The following is a 22,324-nucleotide window of genomic DNA, read 5'->3' as shown; positions in this document are numbered from 1 at the left end:
AATTGATGATGAAGAGTAAAAAGATTTCTGAAGAAGAAGAGCAGTTGACAAAAAGAAGAAGAAAAAAACGATATAGTATTATGTTTTTATCAACCTAAATGAAACCGACCCTCCACTCATAAACCAAGTTAACGTTTAAACAACACCATTTACGGTTTTTGGGGAATTAGTTTAAAATCAATATTTTGTGTATGTAATTCAAAAAAAAGAATTGTTCAGATGGTTTTTGGCATGGCTTAAAAGTTTGTGTGTGAAATAGCCGAGAACAACTAATTCATAAGGGAATAAATTATTTTTCCGTTGTTCATGTGGTTTTTGGCATGACTTGTAAGTTCGTGTGTGAAAAAGCCGGGAACAACTAGTTCATAGGGGAATGAGCCATTTTCCCTAAGAAAGTCAAAACAAGAAGAACGTGGACGGAGCATCCTCCTTCGTGTAGGTTCTCTTCTTCCATTACCTCTTTTTTTTTTTTTTGTTACTCTTGTTGTAATACTTTTTAATCTCGTTTATTTATTTAAACAACTGCGCTAAAATCAAATTCAATTTAGGCTGATGATAACTGCAAGTGGGTTTGTGCATTTCTTGGAATGTTTAGTGAAATAGAGTATACAGATTACATATAGTTCAATTCATTATGTGATTAAACTTTATAAGATATGGAATTTCATTTCTCAAAAAAAAATTATAATATAGATTGAGAAAATAAAAAGTAGTGTCCATTAAGATAATATGAATTCTGTCTCTGTAAATAAATCAAATTAGTGGTCCTTGATAGGGATCTATCTTTGTAATGGGATGAACAAAAGTGGCAAAACGTAATGATAGAATATGAATGAGGCTTTTGTAAACTTGGTGCTATTATACAATTCTAAATTGTTTAAATAAATGGCCCGTTTCCCTTTCATTTTATTGGATATAATTTGATGTGTAAAACAAATGATAATAATTGCATTGAGTGACAATTCGGAAAAGAATAATTCATTATTGTATATTTGAGTATATGCCTCAAAGGATCAAATTTGGCAGCCGGACCATCTTCATTGATTGGGATCATATTATTCTTTCTTTGCGAACAATTCATTCGACATGTAGTCATTTACAAAAAGAAAAAAAAAATTCATTTGACATGTACGAAAGCAATGTGGTTTCCCACCATCAAAAGTTACAAAAACGTAGCCGCTCGCCTTTTGTTGTTGCCACTCTCTGACATTTCAGTTTGACCAGTATATTTCTTATTTTATCTCTTTGTGTTTGTTCGGTCCAAACCTATTTTCTTGTGTTTATACAAAACAAAGTAAACTAATATGTGCCAAAGACGCGTCTATAGTCCATAAAAGCTCATTTTCTAGAACATGACGAATCCTCTTGACTCCAACCAAATATGTGACTTTTTTCACCAACTCCTACGTTTTCAAGACTTACCTTTTTTTTTTTTTTTATCAACCCAAGCCTTACCTTTTATTTCATTTGTTGACCCTTTAAATCACAGAGACCATTGCATTTCACTCCAATATCATATATTTGATTATTATTTTTTAATTTTATTTTATATATTTGATTTTTTTTTATATATTTGATATTTTATACAAAGATAGAAGATGGTTTTTGTTTGATAAGCACTACAAGCAAAGAATAAAAAAAGCATACTGAAAGCGAAAGGTACTAATAAGAACTCAAAAATTTTCATTAGCATCAAACAAATTCAAGAATTTTAGCATAATCTTCTTATCTCTATAACACACAAACAGAATCTATCGTTTCCTCAGGCCAGCCTCACTAAAAAATGCCCATTATAAAAAGATAGATAAAAAAAGAATGCGAGAGACCAAAATGTTTTGCCTCTCATATAGTCCCCATGGCGGGCTCATGTGTTCATACTGCTCTTCTCACGAGAAGCCATCTACATATCGTCGTCTTTTCTGGCTATGATCCGTTGATGTAGTCAAGCAGAAGCCTATCGAGCTCAAAATGTTGACACAGAAGTTTCTGCACCATCAACAATAAGACCATCTCTTTAAGGCATTTCATCAAAAAAAAAAAAAAAAACCATAAGAGAAGTAATGCAACCGTTGAAATCTACTTATGTAAAGAAGCATGTAACCTTGGTTACGGGTAAAGACGGTGCAGCGTCAACATAAAAGTCTGGGAACCGATGAACTTCTACACCCTTTTCATACAATATGTATGTTGGAAGCTGAGACATTCCACCTATATATATATATATATATATTAAACAAACACATCAGTTCCTTTACACAACAGAGTCTCACTGTGTTTCTTTGAGTTTGTGAAGGACAATTACCGGCAAGAGATATTCCGAACTTTGATGCAGCATTAGGGAAAAGTCCAAGGTCTATGGTTCCAAAAGACAAAAGACTATTCGAGTACCTGAAGAATTGAACAAGTGTGTGAGTGTGTCTCTTAAGAGACGAACAGTGAAATGGGGAGATGTTTTTTCTAACGAAAAGCTTACGTGATGGAGAGCTCGGGAAAGCAGCGGCTTGAACGAACACACTTGGATGAACTACATGCATAGAATTCTATCTGCAAAAGGTGTGCAAAGTCACATCATCACAAAAGTGTCGTATACTCTCTCCGTTCCACCAAGATTTTTATTTGTTTCACAAAGATAGATGTGTTTTCAATGTAACTTTTTAGGTTGTTCACCCATTTTACCCACATTAATTAATACAATTAATATTGAAATAAATTGAATTCGTTTAAAACTATAGTATTAAAAAGGTTATTCTTAAAATGTGTAAGAAGCTCAAAACTTCGTGGAACTTACGGAGTATGGTTTAACTGATAGAGATATTGCATATCAGTCTTGTGTCTTTATTGATTGGCCATTAAAGAAGAAAGAAAAAAAAGGCAAAACTTAAATGCATAACAATAAAGGAACGTTATACTCCCTCCGTTTCTATATACGTGTCATTTTGACATTTTTCACACAGATTAAGAAAGTGGCGGAAATATATGTAAATTGGTATTAATTATAACTCTCTGGCCAATAGTATTTGAGATAAATAAAATTATTTATAAAATCAAGGAATTGTAAAGTGACTTTTTCTGTAACAAGAAAAAAATGTTAAAATGACATTTATTATGAAAGTATGTATTTATATCTAGCTTCATAGACACCATTCTATAATGGAAGCTATCTGTAAGCTATTTCATATTAAGTGTAAGTTGTAGAGAAATTTTTTCGTTTCATATTAAGTGTCGTTTTAGACTTTCAATGCAAAATTTATTAATTTTATTCAACAATTTATTTTTATATCTACTGAAATATGGTTAGGTGTATAGATAATTGTGTTTTTATATAGAAAATATACAAAATTAATTGTTTCCTTAATCTGTGTGCACAAACTGAAAACGACACTTAAAATGAAACGGATAGAGTATTTAAGTTACCTAAAAACTACTGAGTGGTTTTTCAAATGTATCATCTACAATCACAACCTCATCATCTAGCTAGGAAAGAGTAACAACATTATCTACTAGAGGAAGAGAAAGCCAGTTACCACGTACCAACCAGTACTTAGTTGTCGTCCCATCTGATAGCAAATCCTCCAACTGCATAGGTGTCAGCTTCTTCGCAGTTCCTGCAAACAATAAACCAATCTTATAAGAAATGCAACTTCTGATTCCATTCCACAGAAAGCAAAGAACTTGAAAACCTTCACCATACCTAACTTACTAAACGCTGGTTGTTGAGCTAAAAGATACACAACTGCAAAAAAAAAACGAAACATTCAAATAAAAAACTTAAGCAACATTCAAATCTGCATCTCCCATATGTATAATAAAAACTCAAAAAAAAGCTTTTGTTTTTAATATTTATTAACTGTAAACCAACAAAGACCCCACCTGAGAAAATGACACAGAACCAGATCCCAACTCGATAATCCATAACCAACGAAACCCCAATAAGAAAGATCTGTTACATCCACAAACAACACTCTGTATCATCAGCAAAAGTCTCACAAAGATCGTAATCACAAAGATCGTAATCACATACCTTAGCATAGAGTAAGCTATCAGCAACGAAAGCCTCCCACGTCTCCTCCCTAACCATCTAATCAACCACAATCGAGAAATCAAGTACGAGACTTTTTTTTTTTTTTAATTCGATCAAATGCGAAAAGATCAAACCTTTATAGCTGAGAACATGAGGAAGGCTAGAAAGGCTTGGAGTTCTCTGTCGAAGAGGCGGTGAGAGGTGTGGGGTGCGGCGGAGGCGCGGATCGGGAGGTAGGAGAAGAAGGCCATGAAGTGGAGGAAGTAGTAGGGATCTGATACGATCTGGCTCGTTCTTTCGAGTGCTCCTCCTCCTCCTCCTTCACGCTTCTTCTCCATTTTTTTGTGCTTCCGAGTTTCGAAGGGATCGTGGAGAGGCTGCGAGTTAGTTGGAGTCTGAGAAGAAGAGGATGGTTTGAGAAGATAGTGGACGTCACGTCGTTTTGTGTGGTAAGAAACGGCAAGGTGTTTGTCTGTAGAGGATGCTGGGCATCTCATGTGTTGGTTGGTTTCATTTGTCGCACTGAATGTTAGAACCTGACATTTCCGGTATAGGTTCGGTTTATTTCTGTTTTTTTTTTGTTTTTCCGGATCTAGAGATATAAGTTCGGTTTGCATACTAAAGAATTGGTTCAATTTTGATTCAGTTATTTTGGTTTTATGTTTGGTTCAGATAACAAAGTCATGGGCATATATATCAAAAACCTGAAAACTGAACCAGAACCAACCTGGAAAAACCTAGACCAAAACAGGACTGAAAATTACAAAAACCCAAACGGTTCCTATATTTCTAAATTCGAAACCGAACCAAGAACCGAATGGATGCCCAAATATTCTGAATATATTTAAAACCCGTCATTTCTCGAACCGATCCTAAAAATGTCCGGTTGCTAAACACCCCAACCCGGATAACCCGAAAAACTGTATAAACCGAACTGACCCAAACGTCCAGCACTAATTTAGCTTCAGCGTTTCGTTTTTCTCTATCATTGCAGCGACCTCTAGAATTAAACATATACAATGCACAAACATTTTCTCATCTTGACAAGGATTGAAAATTCGAATAACAACTACTCTTTTAAATGAAAACGCTTGAAGCAATAATCGGATACCAAAACAGTGGCTTAGAAGAATTCAGGAAGAAGAACACAAGACTATGATTGTTTAATCTTTGATGTTTTGAAGAGTACATATATATCCAATTGAAACTGTTAACTTAATTGTGGATGAAACGAAAAGACAAGAGTGTTCATCACCCTGACAAATAGAAACTGATCTGAGTAACAGAATTAGACCAGCAAAGCAACAGAAAAAAAAACAGTGGGGAATCCCATCTCAAATGAATCCATCTTCTTATAGTCTGGGCTCTTCTTATCGAGGCACACTTAGGCCAAGCTCTGCAAGGATCATGAGAGATGACAAAATAGATTACCACATTGGCAATCACAAAAAACATAAATTCTATAAGTTGCTTTCAATAAAATAATACAAGAAGAAAGAAAAAAACACCAAGATGGCATATTTCATCTTCAGCCCAATACAAGATTCTTATGACACACCTATTTGTGTCCAAAGAACTTAAATGTCTCTCTCTGCAAACACCAATAGTTCAACAAAAAGGACTAGTCCAGTACACTAAATGGAAACTCTGAAAACCGCAATAGATCATAATAATTTATTAAGTTCCCTGAGCTATCCAACTAAAGCAATCTCCTATACTACCATTAGCAAGATCAAACGAGAAAGAGGAGAAATAAAAGCTCTAATTTGCTACTGAGAGTATGTAAATCCAAACAAAGAGTAAACCAAAAAAAAAAGATGCTTACAGATATACTAACAAAAGATTAGGAAGAATATCAAACTCCTGGGTTCGAACCGCAGATCATACCCTGAGACAACGACCTTGAATTCATCGAATCGATACCCAGGCACGATGTCAGCCTAGCTGATGCCACCGCGCTGTACAATGGAAGCAGCGACTGAAGCGACCCCAGCTGAGCAATCGGCCTGTCAAAAGTCAAAATTACAAACAAATCCCTTTAAAAAATGCAAACTTGGAGAGAACCCATGAATCATAGAGCTGCAAGAACACTATATCACGGCTCAAATTTTGAAAATGAGAAAGAAAAAAAATAGTCAACCTTGCGAGTCCAGGCGAAGGAGGGACGCCGAGAAACGATGAAGCCGATTTGGGTCGGAGAGAGGGCTTGTTCGTTGCGGATCTAAACATTGAGAACGCTGGTTTGGACAATGATCGACATCGAGAAGCCATTTTCGCCGATAATGTGAAGCAGGAGGAAGTTTGATTTTGATTTCTAGGTCAAGTGCGAGCAAGAAGACGGGTTTTCACGAGGTTTAACCGGAACGACACCGTTTTAAACAAAAGAAAAGAATAGCAAGATGTGTAACGCTACTTCCACAAAACCACACAAGGTTTAAACACAACGACACCGTTTTCAATCGAAAGAAAATGGCTAGCTGTGCGACACTACTTCCAAAACACTACACGACGTCTAATCAAGTTTTTCTCTAATACACGTCGCCGTTATTCCGGACGTGTCTCATAGTTTCATACAAGGAATCTCCTGCATGACGTGTATAAGTTAACTGTATATAACATGAAGATCACATAAACTCCAACTGTCGTAACGTAATTCTTATTATTATGGAATCTGTCGGGTCCAATCAAATATCGACGTACGTTGGTTACAGAGACCGACGACATGTCTTGGCTCAGCCGGTGGCGGATAGGATACTTCGAGATCTCCGTCATCGGATCCGTCTCCTCCACCGTCCAAACGCCGACACTTTTCACGTACTCGGTGTCACTTGTAATGTCTACACCGTCCGTGACGCTAGAAGCCACGCTAACTTGCACTTGTCCTGATCGTAAGAAGCCATGCAAGCACATCTTGTTTGTCTTAATCCGAGTTCTTGGCATTCCTCTTGATGACGACAAGTGTCTCCGCCAACGGAAACTCCGGCCATGCCTCCTTTACCGTCTCTTCTCTCTCAGACACCACCTGAATGTCTAGCTACTATCCACATCCAGCACAGTTTCTTCAGCTTCTCTCCACCGCCAATTCTAATTACGGCGATGCTAGCTCCTCCTCATCCACCCATGAACTGGTACTCTCTCTCTTTCATCTTTCCTTATTCCTTAATTTTTTTTTGTGAAATGAAAGTATTCAAAAAATCATTAAAAAATAGCTACAAATTTTTTTTTTCTTTTTGTTTGCTTAAAATTTGGAGTTAGACTTAGTTGTGGCTACCTTATTTAATATTGTTTTGAAATTTTGATCAAAGAATTTTTACGATTATTATATCGTTTTTTATATGTAATATTCCTTTATACAGAATATCTTACATCCATAGATTATTTGTTGAGTTTATAAATATAGGAAAATGAGATGGAAGAAGAAGCAGCAACGTGTCCAATATGTCTAGACGATATTCAGGTCATTCAAAACGTAAACGGTGAATGTGTTGGAGGCGAGGAGGGAGAAAGATCGGTGGTGAAGTGTATGGTTAACCAACAAGAACAAAGTGCATGAAGAATGTATGGTATGCCGTTCACAGTGGCGAGGCAAAAATAGCTCTAGAAATAGTCCTAATGTTGGTGGTATAATAAAGAGAATAACAGTAATTGTTACTTGAATCTTGAGGAGGATGATGGGGTTGGCACGAGTCAACGGCCATGTTGAGGGAGTTGAAAATTTGATTGTTATAAGTTGCAAAAAAAGTTTTATTGTTATTTGATGTGTTAATTGTCAATACCATTTGCGCACACGAAAAATTGTCAATACCATTTGAAAAAAATAACATATACAAGTATTTAACAAGTGTAAGATTGTAGCTATATGTTACTTTGATATAGGTGTCGTGTTGGTTGGTAATTACGGCGTTTTTCCTGTTTTTTATGTTTTATAGTTAGTATATACGAGAGCAGATTCATGACAATTCTCTCAAATAGACATTTTTAAGTTTTTGCGATAAAAATAGACCTTAAAAACTAAAATGACCAAAATAAAATTTTTTATTTTGAAAATTTTAAATTATTTTTGTTTTTAAAAAAATTTGAAATCCTATCTCCAAAACCTTACTACTCAACTCTAAACCCTAAACCTTAAACTCTAAATCTTAAACCTCACCCATTAACTCTAAATTTTAATGTTTAGATTAACTAACCCTAGGGATACAAGTGTATTTACTTATTTTGATAAAAAAATTTAAGTCTATTTTGGTCATTTTTATTTTTAAGGTTTATATCTGTGACAAAAACTTTTTTAGGTCTATCATAGGGAATTTCTCTTCATTCATTGATACTCTTTTCATTTCAAAAAGATAGATGTTTTAGAAAAAAAATTGTTTCACAAAAATATATATTTTGTATTTTCTATGCAAAAATTGTATACTTCAAAAAAATTAATTGATTTTATTGAATTACTATTGGTTAAAAGATATTGAAAATTGAAAATTGCAAAAAACAATACATTTATTATAGTGATTTAATGTGTTTTTTAATATGTATAAAAATGCTAGATAGTCTATCTTTTTGAAACAGAAGGAGTAATATTTTAAGGGGATTTTCAAAAGCGTTAAATAAACAATAACAATATAAGAACATATGAATGTATCAAAATTTTGAGATGTACAAAAGTTTTTTCTATTAATTACAGATTTTTAATGGATTTATTTCTTTTATAATTATCCACAGAAAATCTTCAATAAAATAAGGGAGAATTGCCAAGTGTGACTCAAAACTTGGAGTCAAACCCAAAACAATACCCCAACTTGGGTCAAAGGCAAAAGTAACCTAAAAGGCTATTGAAATTACAACTATCCCCTTGTGACCAAACAAAAAAACGGAATTCTTTTTACGTTTCTACCCCTCGCAAGTCGTCTGTTTAGACGACTTGAAAATAAGTCGTCCAGACGACTTAACTTAAAGTCGTCTGGACAGTTAGTCTTAAACATAATTTAAAAATTTTGTAAAAAATATTTTGATAAGTGAAAAATGGGAATTATGTAATTAACATATGTCTTAGGAGGTATAAATTAAGATATAACAAATTTCAATTGTTTTCAGCATAGATGAGTGAAAGTAGTGAGTCATGATATTCTTAAGTTTATGTTTCATCAACATATGTTGTAGTATTGTATGTGTTCTTAGGGTTAGATTTTGGAAAGCATTAAAACCGTTTTTGAAAATTTTTAAAATTACTTATGCGTGTTCATTTCTGTGTATAGTAAACACTATTTAAGTATAATTTGATTTTATAACGTGGTTAGTTAGTTAATCTAGTCATTTTAGTTTAGGGGTTCATTTTAGGGTCTAGGACGACTTAATATTTTGTCGTCTGAAAACAGACGACTAAATATTAAGTCGTCTGTTGTACATTATCAGCCAGAATAAGTCGTCTAAACCGGACCAAACCTTAAAGTTTACCAATGTAATTTTAAAGCTAACCGGATTATTTACCCAATATATAAGGTGATTTTTTTTTTTGTTTCATTTTTCGCGATATTCAGAAACCCTAACAGTTCTCTCTCAAAGCCGATTTCGAATTCCCACGATTTCCGAACAAACCATCGTTCTCAACATCGGCTATCTATCTCACTTCATTCTCACCGTTGTCGCCGCAGCTTCTTCTAACCCTAGCGCCGCCGATTCCTCTAAACCCTAGCGCCGCCGATTCCTCTAAACCCTAGCGCCGCCGCTTCCACTATTTCCGAACAAACCGTCGCCCTCGCCACCGTGGTCACCAACGTTCTAAACACTAGCGCCGCCGCTTCTTCTAAACCCTAGCGCCGCCGCTTCTTCTCTGTAAACCTTAGCGCCGTTTCTCTGTAAACCCTAACGCCGCTAAGTCATCAATCTCGAGGAAAAGATGAACATAAAACGTTGTCTCTATCAATTTACTCATTCTCACCGTTTCACGTTTATTTTTTCAGATCTATAACCGCAATGACGAGTACTCCAACTCCTTCTGCGACTGGAAGACTTGTAAGTAATTTAAGTCGTCTGGAAAGTCTTCCAACTGGACGACTTAGTAGATGACTTAAATATAAGTCGTCCATTTGGAAGACTTTCCAGACGACTTAATTATAAGTCGTCTACTAAGTCGTCTGGACTTATATCGTTGTCTTTGATTATTTTGCAGACAAAAAGGATGGATATTCCAGAACTCCCCCGTAGGTTATACACATCAGGGGAAGAACCAGAAGCCCACAATAGCATTTCGTATCATACGGATAACAGCAAGTTGCATACTGCTCTTAGGAAAGCTCTTACTGATGACGAATTTGAAGAGCTCAAGGAGTCGAGTTTGGGAGTTTTCATCAAGTTCAAGGAGCAGGGATTTGGTTGGGCTTCAAGGCTGGTTCACTACATGCTCAGTTTCAAGCTGGACATTAAGAAGAAGTATGAGATGTGGTCTCTCGTTGGTCCAGAACCTTTGAGGTTTTCACTGTTAGAGTTTGAAAACCTCACTGGTCTAAACTGCGAGTACATCGAGGACCTTGAGACACCAAAATGTGATGTTACCCCAGAGATGGTTTCTTTCTGGGGGATGCTGGGAGTTCATCTGGAAGCTGGGCCAACTACTGATCAGATAATAGCAGCACTGCAGAGATGCGGGGATTGGTCCAGGGAAGATCGCAAGCGGCTCGCGTACCTCTCCATCTTCACTGGATTCATTGAAGGGAGAAAGTTTTCAACCGCTACACGATCTACTCTGGCAAGGCTAGTGATGGATTTAGAACGGTTTGAGAATTATCCATGGGGGAGAGTCGCATTTAAGGTGCTGATGGACTCTTTGTGGAACAAAGAAATTGCTGGCTGTTACACCGTGGATGGGTTTATACAAGTTCTTCAGGTCTGGACGTACACAGCTATGCCGGAATTGGGTGCTAGTATTGGTGGTCCCAGAGCAGACAGTCCGTCTCCACCGATACTGGCTTACGAGGGCAGCAGAGGCCGCAGATCAATGAAAGCTGCTATCTTGAGTCAGGTATTTACTTCAATCCAAAAGACTGCGCAGACGACTTATTATAAGTCGTCTGGAAGGTCGTCCAGCTGGACGACTTATCGGACGACTTAATTAAGTCGTCTGGAAAGTCTTCCATCTGGACGACTTATTAGACGACTTATTATAAGTCGTCTGGAAAGTCTTCCATCTGGACGACTTATTAGACGACTTATTATAAGTCGTCTGGAAGGTCTTCCAGCTGGACGACATAGTAGACGACTTATAATTAAGTCGTCTATTTAGTATTTTTTTTCAAATATCTAACTCGATTCTTCTATTTACTGCAGACCCGCGTGATCAACTTTGTTGAGAAGGACATTAGTGAAATGTGGCCAAAATGGGACTCTGAGGTTGAGGACCTGCCCGCGGAGAACATCATTAAAGTCATGTATGAGCGGAGACCGTGGAAGTGGACCATGGATTGCTGGGAAGTCACTGGTACTAAGGTCAATACAAAACCTAAGGTTGTGACTCCATCAAAGAAGGCCAAAGAGATGGTTGTGTTGGAGGAGGAGGAGGAGGAGGAGGAAGACAATCCAAGACCTCGGAAGAAAGCTCGTAAAGAGGCTCCTAAAGTGGCTAGTGAAGAGGCTAGAGAAGAGGCTAGAGGGGTGACCAGAGAGGAGTTGGAAATTATGTTCAAGGGCGTAGCTGACTGCATGAAAAAAGGGTTTAATAAGTGCATGAGGGAGTTTAGGAAGTTGTCCGATAGATTGGAAGCTGTGGAGAAGAAGGTTGGTGTCACCAATCAGTTTACCCCTCAAGATAAACAGCCTACCCCTCTTGCCAAAGAAACCGGGGGTATAAACAAACAGGCTACCCCTCAAGATAAACAACCTACCCCTCATGCCAAAGAAACCGTGGTTAGTAACCAGCCTCCTCCTCATCAAACCAAACAGCAGCCTCCTCCTCCTCAAAAGAAACAGCCTCCTCCTCAAAAGAAACAGCCTCCTCCTCAAAAGAAACAGCCTCCTCAAATCAAAGAGGTTAGTATCAAATCCAGGGTTAACTAGTTGTCCAGACGACTGTAAAAGTTGTCTGGACGACTAGTTGACCACGGAAGACTTAATTTTAAGTCGTCCAGGTCCAACTAGTCGTCCAGACAACTTTTGTTTAAGTCGTCCAGAGTTAACTTGTGTGCAACTTTTATTGCAGAGATGGTTGCCGGAGGATACAGCAACCGAGGCATTCTCGGTAAATAAGACCTCCAAAGAGATTGTTGCTGTCACTTCCACCGATCACCAACCGAGCCTCGCTTCCACCGATCAACAACTGAGCCTCGCTTCCACCGAGCCAAGCGATCCAGTTTCAGAACCGAGCCTGGTTGTATTGGACAAGCGTGCAAAGAGTAAACGAGCGAAGAAACCTGCTCCCACTGTGAGATCTCCTTATACGGCAGAGAAAAAAAAAGATAAAGTGGGAGCCTATAATCCATTTCCGCCAGTAAACAAAGATCGGTTGAAGGAACTCGCTGATTGGTTGAAAACTGATCCGTAAGTGATTGCTTTACCCATAATAGCTTGATTTAGTCGTCCAAAACTGATTGCTTTTTGTGTTTGCAGCCATTATTTAACTAAGACCGAGGACAAACCACGTACATCACCAACAAGGTGGTACCACTTCCTCCGGACAGCCAGAGGATGGCTGGAAGACTGCGTAAGTCTTCTGCTCACGATTTAAGTCGTCTACAAAGTCGTCCAAGTAGACTACTTTCCAGACGACTTATTATAAGTCGTCTGGAAAGTCGTCTACTTGGACGACCACGTAGACGACTTATATTTAAGTCGTCTGGTAACTTCTAACTTGTTATATTTAATATGCAGCATATAGATGCTTGGATTAATGTGCTAAGGCAGAGGTATCAGGAGAACCCACAAGCTTTCAGGAGCGAGCGAATGTGCTTCCTGGATCACAACTTTTCCCAGTCTTGGAGAGAGCAGTATCACCTCTTCAAAACATCGGAACCTGATCACAAAGGTTTAGGAAGAGTTCTACCTGGTGGGGCGTCGTATTTTTATGACGGATCAATACCTTCATTTTGCCAATCAAACAAGAAGTGGGGGGAGGACATTGACGATATCTATGCGCCAGTGAACTTGGACGACAAGCATTGGGTTGCTATTTGGATATCGATCCCTAAGAGGCACATAGTCGTCTGGGACAGCATACCTTCATCTAGTGTACCAGACGCATGGGATGCGATAATGGAGCCTTTTCTCCAGATGGTCCCTTATCTGCTTGTTGAGTGCGCAGCCACCGACGAAATACGGGTCAAATACGGGTTGGAGCCATACACATATGAGAGACCGCTGAAAGGTGTACCCACGGCCAACAATGGTGATTGTGGCGTGTACACTGTAAAGTACATTGAATGTCATGCTCTCGGTGTCTCCTTTGACCCTAAAGACTTTGCTAGGTGCAACGCAAAGAAAATGAGGGATAATATGGCGGTGGATATATGGAAGGAGCTTGTTGATCAGCATCTAAAAGAAAATGTGGATGGTGATAGGTTCGTGGGCTTGTATGATTAGATTAGTGTTTGTATTTGAACTTGTCTTTGTATTTGAATATATAAGTTGAACTTGTAAATATATAAGTTGTAAATATATAAGTTGTCTGGAAGATTAGTGTTTGTATTTGAACTTGTAAATATATAAGTTGTCTGGAAGATTAGTGTTTGTATTTGAACTTGTAAATATATAAGTTGTCTGGAAGAAATAAGTCGTCTGGAAGGTTTTCCAACTGGACGACTTACACTTGAAGGGATAGTAGAAGGTCGTCTAAAAATAAAATACACTGGACGACTTAGTAGAAGGTCGTCTAAAAATAAAATACACTGGACGACTAAAACTTTAGTCGTCTGGACGGGTAATCAAGACTGGACGACTTAAAAATTTTGTGTACATTGTGGTTTCGTATGGCCAGTTTCCTTGCAGTTTGAGCATCTCCGTGCCCTGTGTTTCTTCCTGGGTTTGTGTCCTCTCATCCTAGATAGCTCCAACCAAGATTGCCATCTTGATTTCTTCGGTCTCCCCCGACCACGCTTTAGTTCTGGAGGAAAGCATTCTCGTTCATCAATATCCCTTTTCTCTGAAACCGTTTCGACCTTGCTGCGGCTTGATACACAAAGACATACTCTATGGGTTTTGAGTATCTCCAGCAAGTTTCGAACTTGTCTATCACTTGTAACATGAATGGGAAGACTGCCTGGAGCCATCATCATTTCTGCTGGTAATGAGTAGCTAATCTCCACACTCACTGTTCTCATGTCCAGGTTATAATCTTCTTGAGCCATTGCAACAAGTTCAGCATGTGTTGAATCTTCATTCAATAAAAACAATCTTCCTCCTTTGAGATCATCAACCACAAAATCCCAATGGAAATCTCTCAACAACCATTCTCCATACACTGCATGTAACTGAAAAATCATCTGCAAATATTCAAAATAAAACACATTAGTAAACATAGAGAAAAGGGAAATGAAGAAGTTCAATAAACATTGCCGCAGACGACTTAGCATTAAGTCGTCCAGAAGACTTAAAGGTAAGTCGTCTAAAGAGGTCACTTTTGCAATTGAAAATTAAAAGGGACGACTTAATTCTAAGTCGTCCGGCTTTGTTTGTTAAAACAAAAACTTCAGACGACTTATATATAAGTCGTCTACGAGAAACGGGCTAGTTTTGCATTTGACCGAATCGTGTCAGATCTTTGACTATTTCTGGACGACTTATAATTCAGTCGTCTCTGGGAAAGTTAAAATTTCAATATTTTATGAAAACTTGACGACTTACACGTAAGTCGTCCTAGGTTAGTTTTGTAATTGAAAAATAAAACTTGAAATTTAACTTTCTCCAGACGACTTAGATGAAAGTCGTCCAGCTAAACGACTTAATTTAAGGTCGTCCGGGATAAGCAAGGTTTGACCAGAAAATTGGGAAAAATTCTGGACGACTTTGCTTTCCCCGGACGACTTTAAATTAAGTCTTCTGGAGGGACGACTTTATATTAAGTCGTCTGGTTAAAGTTAAATTATGAAGTTTTATTTTTCAATTACAAAACTAACCTAGGACGACTTACACGTAAGTCGTCAAGTTTTCATAAAATATTGAAATTTTAACTTTCCCAGAGACGACTGAATTATAAGTCGTCCAGAAATAGTCAAAGATCTGACACGATTCGGTCAAATGCAAAACTAGCCCGTTTCTCGTAGACGACGTATATATAAGTCGTCTGAAGTGTTTTTTTTTAACAAACAAAGCTGGACGACTTAATTTAAGTCGTCCGTTTGACCAGAAGACTCATCAGTAAGTCTTCTACATACAGATGACTTACTAGTAAGTCTTCTACGCGAACAGATCTTGAAAAAAAATTCAAATTCGTACCTTAAACTAGGTGAGATGACTTCGTTTGCACACATGGTCTTCTCCAACCACCCAGAACCTCAAACGAAAGCAACCGTAAGTCAAAACGAAAGAAATATGGCTCTGCAACCATAGCCCATATTTTGAATCAAAAGCTTGAGTTTTTTGGATGAATATAGAGAGAAAGTGAAAGAAATGTTGTTTTTAGTTCATAACAATTGAAACAGAGAGAGTGTAAAGAGATTTACGTGCATTAAAGGGCATTAAAAGCTCCAAACAGTTCGTACAAGGTTGTTGCCACTATTCATTGCAGTGGCAGTATTGTAAATACTTGAAGAAGATGAGGTTGAGACAGTAAAGAAGCCATTTTCGAAAAAAAAAAAAAAAATGTTAATGGCATTTTCGTAGATAAAGTGCAGATGTGGGGTTAAAATCTCAAAAAAAAAAGGAGTCAAAAGAAAAGGTTAGTTTTCTGTTTGACTCCAAGTTTTGAGTCACTTTTGCAAAAAGCCCATAAAATAAAGTCTTTAAAGATAGAATAAAATTCCAATTAAATAAAGAACTTATTACAAATGGTGATAATATGACATGGCGCGTGATAAATTATTAACTCATCATGTAAATTTAAAATAACCGTTAAAACGGAACAGCAGAACCGTTGATGTTTAACTTTTCAATTTTTACCAATTCATTACATAACTACGAAAGCGGCAAGACTTTGTCGGAAGAATCTTTATCGAGCAGAAAAAGTAGTTGAGCTGAATTTCAGGATCTTCTTATGGCGACACAGACGAGACCCAGTTCGGTTAAGAACGAGCCACGCGATGGATCTTCTTCTCTTGCTTCCAGAGCCAAGATCGATCCGTCTTTTAAGGACAAGAAGAAGATCGCGACCACAAGCAAACCGATCATGTCGGATACCAAACCCAGATCCTCTGTTTCCACCGTCACGGTTAAATCTGAGGTATCAATCTCAAATCCATTGTAGATAGAACTTTTCAATGGGCGATGACAGATCTATAAAGCATCTAGTTACCGCCTAACGATTTCTTGAACATTGATAAATCTCTTTGAATTATGCCGTAAATTCTACACCGTGACGTGATTTCGGATATTTGGGTTTCTAGGTCGATCATACAACCAACTTGTAATATATTTTCTGCAAAAATTTTATGAAGGCAAAGCCCAAGAGCGCTGTAAGCTCGGTGAAATCGACAGCAACAACATCAGCAGCGGCGAGCTTGGCGAAAGGTAAAGTCAAAAGAGAGAAGAAGGTTTATTCGTTAGCCGGACAAAAATATGATCCTCCTGAAGAGGTTAATACATATCTCTAAATATTTGCTCTATCAAGTTTCTTTGTAATCATGTTCTTGATTCTTGGTTTCTCTGTCTTTTGCATTTGCAGAGAGAGCCCTTGAGGATATTCTATGAATCATTATCTAAACAAATACCAGGAAGCGAAATGGCTGAGTTCTGGTAAAACAAAAAAAAAAAAATATTGACAAGTCTTTATGATGAGCTTAGAGAACAGTTTACTTGGTTCATTTTAACATAAAACTATGTTTCTTGCCAATATTGTGGTTTCTAACAGGCTAATGGAACATGGAATGTTGTCTCCGGAAAAGGCGAAGCGAGCTCACGAGAAAAAGCTAAGGAAGATGAAGCAAATCCGAATGGGAACACCGGTTAAACCGACGCCATCATATTCTAAGAGTAAACCGGAGAGTTCTCAAAGACCGACTGCGTCCAAGAACAACGGTTCAGATGCGAGAAAGAAGAAAAAAGTCGTTGATGATAATGACGATGATGATGATTTCATCCTAAGCCCCAAGAGAAGGAAAGTGTAAACTATACAAATTTAAATGACTCATTTCGTTATTTGGGAAACATATCCAATACTGGATGAGATCAAAACCTTTTAGTTATTTCTTAGTGTTCATCAATAAGTGAGGAAAGATTGTTTATGTATGAATCCTCAGAATGTTGTTTGTGTAGAAGCAAAGAAACATGAGACACGGCTTTAGTAGATTCCTAACCTAACACTTCCCAAAGTCTTTTCAATAGGAATGCGTACGTTGAGCAATTTTGATAACAAAGTGTATATAAGGAGTGTATATAACTTCTTATATACACTCCTTTTCAAATCATTTTTATAAATGATACAAAATTTTGATAACATCAATTATAAATATATAAAATAAATTATTTTAAATACGTTTTATAGTGCATATAAACATATATCTTGTAGTTAAATTAAGTTGGATAGTTAGTAAATGGGAGTGTTTTGAATGAGAAAGATCGAAATTGATTTAAAAATGTTTTCCAAAATTTGTCATGCTTAACATTCCTCCCATAACTAAACTCGTAGAATTAATGAATCCAAACGCCAACCATTTGCGTGTTTCGGTGACCACTAACTTTGTAAAGCAAACACGTGTTAATTAAGAATTAATGTCCACATACATTGAAAGTTTCTAAAGCAAAAAACGTTTTTATTACGGATGTATTTAATATAGTATTTTAAAAGATTTGTAGTTATTTGATTTTTAATGTTAAAATTATTTTGGATGAATTGTGAATGTTTTTATCACTTTACTTCAAACATTTTATATTTTCAGTTTAAATCGTAAGACTTTTTCAGTTAAATAATTACACCAAAATACCTTAAGATAATAACAAATTGATGTCCATTACTTGAAATAATAATCATGGACATAAAATTTATCATTTTAAAAATTTACGTTAAATAACATGTAATTTATCATTTTAATAGTTAAATTTCAAATTAAATATACCCCAGAGTAAATGTCCACATACGTGGTAGTTGTGTAAAGCAAAAACGTGTTATAGTTAAGAGTAAATGTCTTACACCTCGAGGTATTCCATTTTTCTTCCTTTTGGCAATTATGTTGCTCCCCAATGATTCATAAACAAGATATAGTACATCGAGTAGGGAATAAAAACGACCTACCTCCATATCAACTCAAATTTAATCATATTCTTATTCTTCTGAGCTGAGTAAACTTCGATATATATATCAATGTGCTTTATTCTGAAATCAACACACTGAACCACCCCCAAATAATTACGATTTTTAATCCCACGAGGAGAACACAAAGCAAGAAAATGTCTCTTTCCTGTATCAAAAGAAGCTGAAGATGAAGATAATGTCATTTTCCAAAAGGCTTATTTTGGATTTTTTTTAAAATATTTGGACTTTACAGTCTGTATGCCTAATAATACCATACTTGGAATACATTGATATTTGGTTTTGTCTGCCTATATAATTACAAATAATAATCACCCAAAAATAAAGAAACACAGGTACAATGTTTTCTACCCTTGTTTTTCTATCATTTTGCTAATTATTCATAAATATATTGTTAATTAATTGTTGTCTTTTGAGTACACCTACAAATATATATTAATCTTAGTTATATATGATCACTAGCATTACATCTTGTTTGCATTAATCTTGTTTTCAGTTTCTTAGCATTACAGAACCTTTTATAAAGCTTGCATTAATCTTAGTTATATATGATCACTAGCATATAAAGCTTGCATTAATCTTTCAGTTTCCTAGCATTACAGAACCTTTTATTATGCTGTATTTTGTCTCCAGGAATTTGTATAGTTCTTCCTGGCTCTTGGCTCCGGGGATATTCGATACTCGTCGGCTTAGGATCCCAAATCTGTATCCCTCCTTTGTTATAAATCAAAGCAAGCTTTAGTGTAAAAAATAAGTTATATATGATCACTAGAAAATGAATATACTAGAATTCTTATGCTGAAACGAGCGCCAACGAAACAAACGCCAGCTAGCGTCGTTATTGCAAGTAGTTATGTGTATTTCACAAGAAACCCGTCTTATAGGTAAGCAAATACGGCCCCATGATTGAACAAATTGATGTTCTTGAAGTTTCTCTCTTTACATACTTCTTTTCTTTATGTCTCTTTGTGAGATTGGGTTCAACTCTAAACTAATTAATATGCATTGATTGATAGCATTGACCCAAACATGTCTTAGTTATCATTTTACAAGCGTTAAAACTCATTTATAATTGTAATACAAACTCAAATCTTTATTATATGGTATTGGTACATATCCTCCGAAATGAAATCAGTACAATAATCACACTGTTTGATGCGAAGTTTCACACTCCGTGTTCAAAACAAATTTATAATTACTATATTGATTCACGTTAATTTATTATATATTATTCTAGATTGGTTAATTATAACTTTATATATAATGTTAACACGACCAGTTGAAATCATTAGTCTTACCAGTGTATTTCTACTTAAATATTACTGTAGGACCATTAATAAACTATATATAAGTCTGTTTAACCATGATCTTCGATGCATGTACAATAGAACATCTATAAATTAATACTCGATAAATTAATAATCTCTATAAATTAATAAATTTTGTCTGTCCCAATTTGGGCTGGTGTAAAATATGATAGAAATCGATAAAATAATAAGATAATAATATTTTTAAAACTTCCATGTAAACATATAGTCCCATTAAAATCATAAATTAATAATATATATTTTTATATAAGTACAAACTAAACATTATATTATTGGTTTTATATTCACGATGAAAATACATCCATTTTTCTTAACATTTTACTATATTTTGATAATATTTAGTAAAATTATATCGAAAACCACATAACAAAATAAAAATATATACCAAATAAGATAATTAACCAATATGAAAGTCGAATATTTTATTTTTTTATAAACAAAATATTCAAAAAATGGATACAATCTAAAAAATGAAACTTTGGTAAATTAATATCTTTATAAATTAATAAAATTTTAAAGTCCCAACATTATTAATTTATAGAGGTTTTACTGTATATATGGTTAAGACGAATTCCTAATTAGCCTTACTTTGGCTTACAACTAAACTAAGAAATGCAACTAGAAAAGTAACGTTTTCGCATGATTATTTCCATGAAATTCAAAATCTGAAGACAATAAATTAAGTATGCAACTAAGTAATATGTTAATTCTAAATCAAAAAGAAAAATGTCATCATGGCTTTATCATATCTTGTAGATACATCGATTAGCTAGCATGCATATGCAAATACGTATATGTGTATGTAAATGCGAATGTATTATATATAGCAATGTTCTTGTCATGGTAAAAGACAATTAAATAGTAAAACTTGGGTAAAATTTTCAGTGTCACACAAATAATACAGAAAGGATATATAAATGAATAAATAAAAGCTTGTCGCACCTTGTTCTCCACGGATACAAATTTCATACCCGGCCGGGACAGAGACGTTGGCCTAGTTACTTCAGTATTGTCACTCTGATTGTGGTATCCAAACCCCCAAAGATATCAAAGCAAACAGTGACTGCCAGTGTTTGTTTTATTTATACTAATAAATATATTTATAAAAAATATAGAGTGGGGATCTATACGAAAAAACAAAATAAATATAGAGCCATTGGGTCCATTCCCTTTATTGCATTGTTTTTGTCCCATTCCCTCCACAATTCTAACACGTCCAACTATATTTATGCATTATAAATATTTTGAGTGATTGAGAAGAAATGATAAGACAAAGATTTGAACAAAAAAAAAAAAAAAAAAGATAAGACAAAGATTTTACCAGCACATTTCTACTTCTTATATCAAAGTTGGGTTCTCTCTCGTTTCTTCATCGCTTCACTAGCTACCCTGTTTCTTTTCTCATTTTGAATAGTTCTCAAACCTTTTTTTTCATCCAGACACTACAAAATATATATTGCGATTCCCTGGCAATTCCCTAGTAAATTGTCATTTTCTAATATTTGCACTAGTCTCAGGATCCAAATGGTTTCATCAGTTTCAAAGAGTACGTCCACTGATGAATACGACGACACCATCCACAAGGAGAGAGTGTCTCAGCTTCACAGCCCCTACTCATCAGTGAGTCAAGAGAGCAGAGTAGAGCAAACCGATAATTCTAAGAAGACCAAAAGGGTTAAAGATTCCGGTAGACATCCGGTTTATCACGGCGTGAGGATGAGGAACTGGGGAAAATGGGTTTCAGAGATTCGTGAGCCGAGGAAGAAGTCACGTATCTGGCTCGGAACGTTCCCCACGCCGGAGATGGCGGCGCGTGCACACGACGTGGCGGCTTTGAGCATCAAAGGAAACTCAGCCATACTAAACTTCCCTGAACTTGTTGAGTCATTCCCTAGACCCGTCTCGCTAAGCCCTAGAGACATTCAGACAGCTGCTCTTAAAGCAGCACAGATGGAACCAACGACGTCGTTTGCGTCATCATCATCATCTTCTACTTCTTCGCTCGAGTCTCTCGTGTTGGTGATGGACCTCTCGAGGACTGAGTCAGAGGAGCTCGGAGAGATCGTGGAGCTGCCAAGTCTCGGACCGAGTTACGACGTCAACGTAGAAAACGAGTTTGTGTTCTCTGACTCAGTAGACTACTGTTTTTATCCTCCACCGTGGGGAGAGTTGTCGGAGGATAGTTACGGTTACAACCAAGTCTTTTCATGGGATCTCTAACGACGTTTTTACTTAGTTTATTTTTTTGTATCATCATTATTGTAATCATTTTCTTGTTTAATAAGAACCCTATTTTGTTTTTGATTTCGTGGTGTAAGGGTTTTTTTTGGTGCGTGTGTGAGCTCCATAATTAAATACGTGTACAAAACTCTATTTGTGTTTTTATTTATATTAATATCGGTTTTGTTTTTGAAAATGAAGTGGAAAACGTGATTTTTTTGTAAGTATCATCAAGTGAATAAGCGACATTAAAAAAAGTCCACTAACTTTATGGTATTGCAATAGTACAAAATCATTAAGAGTTATAAACTGTTGCCTGTTTTTTGTTTTCCTCTTTTAACCATTAATTAATATAAATTAATTATATAAATTAGA

The 22,324-nt window shown here is 36.1% G+C and overlaps 4 protein-coding genes and 1 pseudogene across 6 annotated transcripts; 3 read left to right on the top strand and 2 right to left on the bottom strand.

Annotated features, from left to right (window-relative positions):
- Positions 1-1,663: 1,663 nt before the first annotated feature.
- Positions 1,664-4,670, bottom strand: LOC106383017 (thioredoxin-related transmembrane protein 2 homolog). The gene is made up of 9 exons (XM_013823129.3): positions 4,156-4,670; positions 4,022-4,078; positions 3,871-3,940; positions 3,692-3,733; positions 3,532-3,605; positions 2,474-2,544; positions 2,303-2,388; positions 2,102-2,208; positions 1,664-1,986 (listed from the first exon to the last, which is right to left on the bottom strand). The coding sequence occupies exons 1-9, from the start codon at positions 4,636-4,638 to the stop codon at positions 1,924-1,926; spliced, it is 1,053 nt and encodes a 350-aa protein (XP_013678583.2). The 5' UTR covers positions 4,639-4,670; the 3' UTR covers positions 1,664-1,923.
- Positions 4,671-5,162: 492 nt separating this feature from the next.
- On the bottom strand, positions 5,163-6,378 carry BNAC02G03960D (protein NONRESPONDING TO OXYLIPINS 2, mitochondrial). Of its 3 annotated transcripts, none has more exons than XM_013824987.3 (3): positions 6,162-6,378; positions 5,847-6,027; positions 5,163-5,417 (listed from the first exon to the last, which is right to left on the bottom strand). In XM_013824987.3, the coding sequence occupies exons 1-2, from the start codon at positions 6,290-6,292 to the stop codon at positions 5,877-5,879; spliced, it is 282 nt and encodes a 93-aa protein (XP_013680441.1). In that variant the 5' UTR covers positions 6,293-6,378; the 3' UTR covers positions 5,163-5,417; positions 5,847-5,876. The 3 variants fall into 3 exon arrangements, with proteins under 3 accessions (XP_013680441.1, XP_013680442.1, XP_013680443.1); XM_013824988.3 differs by having other exon boundaries at positions 5,859-6,027; XM_013824989.3 differs by having other exon boundaries at positions 5,909-6,027.
- A 219-nt stretch (positions 6,379-6,597) lies between these two features.
- On the top strand, positions 6,598-7,774 carry LOC106386302 (annotated as a pseudogene).
- An 8,328-nt stretch (positions 7,775-16,102) lies between these two features.
- On the top strand, positions 16,103-17,454 carry LOC106383019. Its single transcript, XM_013823130.3, has 4 exons — positions 16,103-16,376; positions 16,591-16,728; positions 16,818-16,888; positions 17,004-17,454. Exons 1-4 carry the CDS (start codon positions 16,191-16,193, stop codon positions 17,257-17,259), a joined length of 651 nt encoding a protein of 216 aa, XP_013678584.1. The 5' UTR covers positions 16,103-16,190; the 3' UTR covers positions 17,260-17,454.
- A 3,487-nt stretch (positions 17,455-20,941) lies between these two features.
- On the top strand, positions 20,942-22,033 carry LOC106385052 (dehydration-responsive element-binding protein 3). The gene has a single exon (XM_013825001.3). The coding sequence runs from the start codon at positions 21,254-21,256 to the stop codon at positions 21,947-21,949; it is 696 nt and encodes a 231-aa protein (XP_013680455.1). The 5' UTR covers positions 20,942-21,253; the 3' UTR covers positions 21,950-22,033.
- The last annotated feature ends 291 nt before the right edge of the window (positions 22,034-22,324 follow it).

The sequence above is a fragment of the Brassica napus genome, chromosome C2, assembly GCF_020379485.1.
Source record: "Brassica napus cultivar Da-Ae chromosome C2, Da-Ae, whole genome shotgun sequence".
In the NCBI taxonomy this organism is placed as follows: Eukaryota; Viridiplantae; Streptophyta; class Magnoliopsida; order Brassicales; family Brassicaceae; genus Brassica; species Brassica napus.
The sequence above is the reverse complement of the archived record's forward strand: the minus strand, read 5'-3'. Positions and strand labels throughout refer to the sequence as shown.

Coding starts and splice junctions, on each gene's coding strand:
- LOC106383017 (XM_013823129.3), bottom strand. CDS start 4,638: ATGCAAACCGAACTTATATCTCTAGATCCGGAAAAACAAAAAAAAAAC. Junction 4,079..4,155: donor TCATGTTCTCAGCTATAAAG/GTTTGATCTTTT, acceptor GTGGTTGATTAG/ATGGTTAGGGAGGAGACGTG. Junction 3,606..3,691: donor ACCAGCGTTTAGTAAGTTAG/GTATGGTGAAGG, acceptor TATTGTTTGCAG/GAACTGCGAAGAAGCTGACA.
- BNAC02G03960D (XM_013824987.3), bottom strand. CDS start 6,292: ATGGCTTCTCGATGTCGATCATTGTCCAAACCAGCGTTCTCAATGTTT. Junction 6,028..6,161: donor CCTTCGCCTGGACTCGCAAG/GTTGACTATTTT, acceptor GACTTTTGACAG/GCCGATTGCTCAGCTGGGGT.
- LOC106383019 (XM_013823130.3), top strand. CDS start 16,191: ATGGCGACACAGACGAGACCCAGTTCGGTTAAGAACGAGCCACGCGAT. Junction 16,729..16,817: donor AATATGATCCTCCTGAAGAG/GTTAATACATAT, acceptor TTGCATTTGCAG/AGAGAGCCCTTGAGGATATT. Junction 16,889..17,003: donor AGCGAAATGGCTGAGTTCTG/GTAAAACAAAAA, acceptor GGTTTCTAACAG/GCTAATGGAACATGGAATGT.
- LOC106385052 (XM_013825001.3), top strand. CDS start 21,254: ATGGTTTCATCAGTTTCAAAGAGTACGTCCACTGATGAATACGACGAC.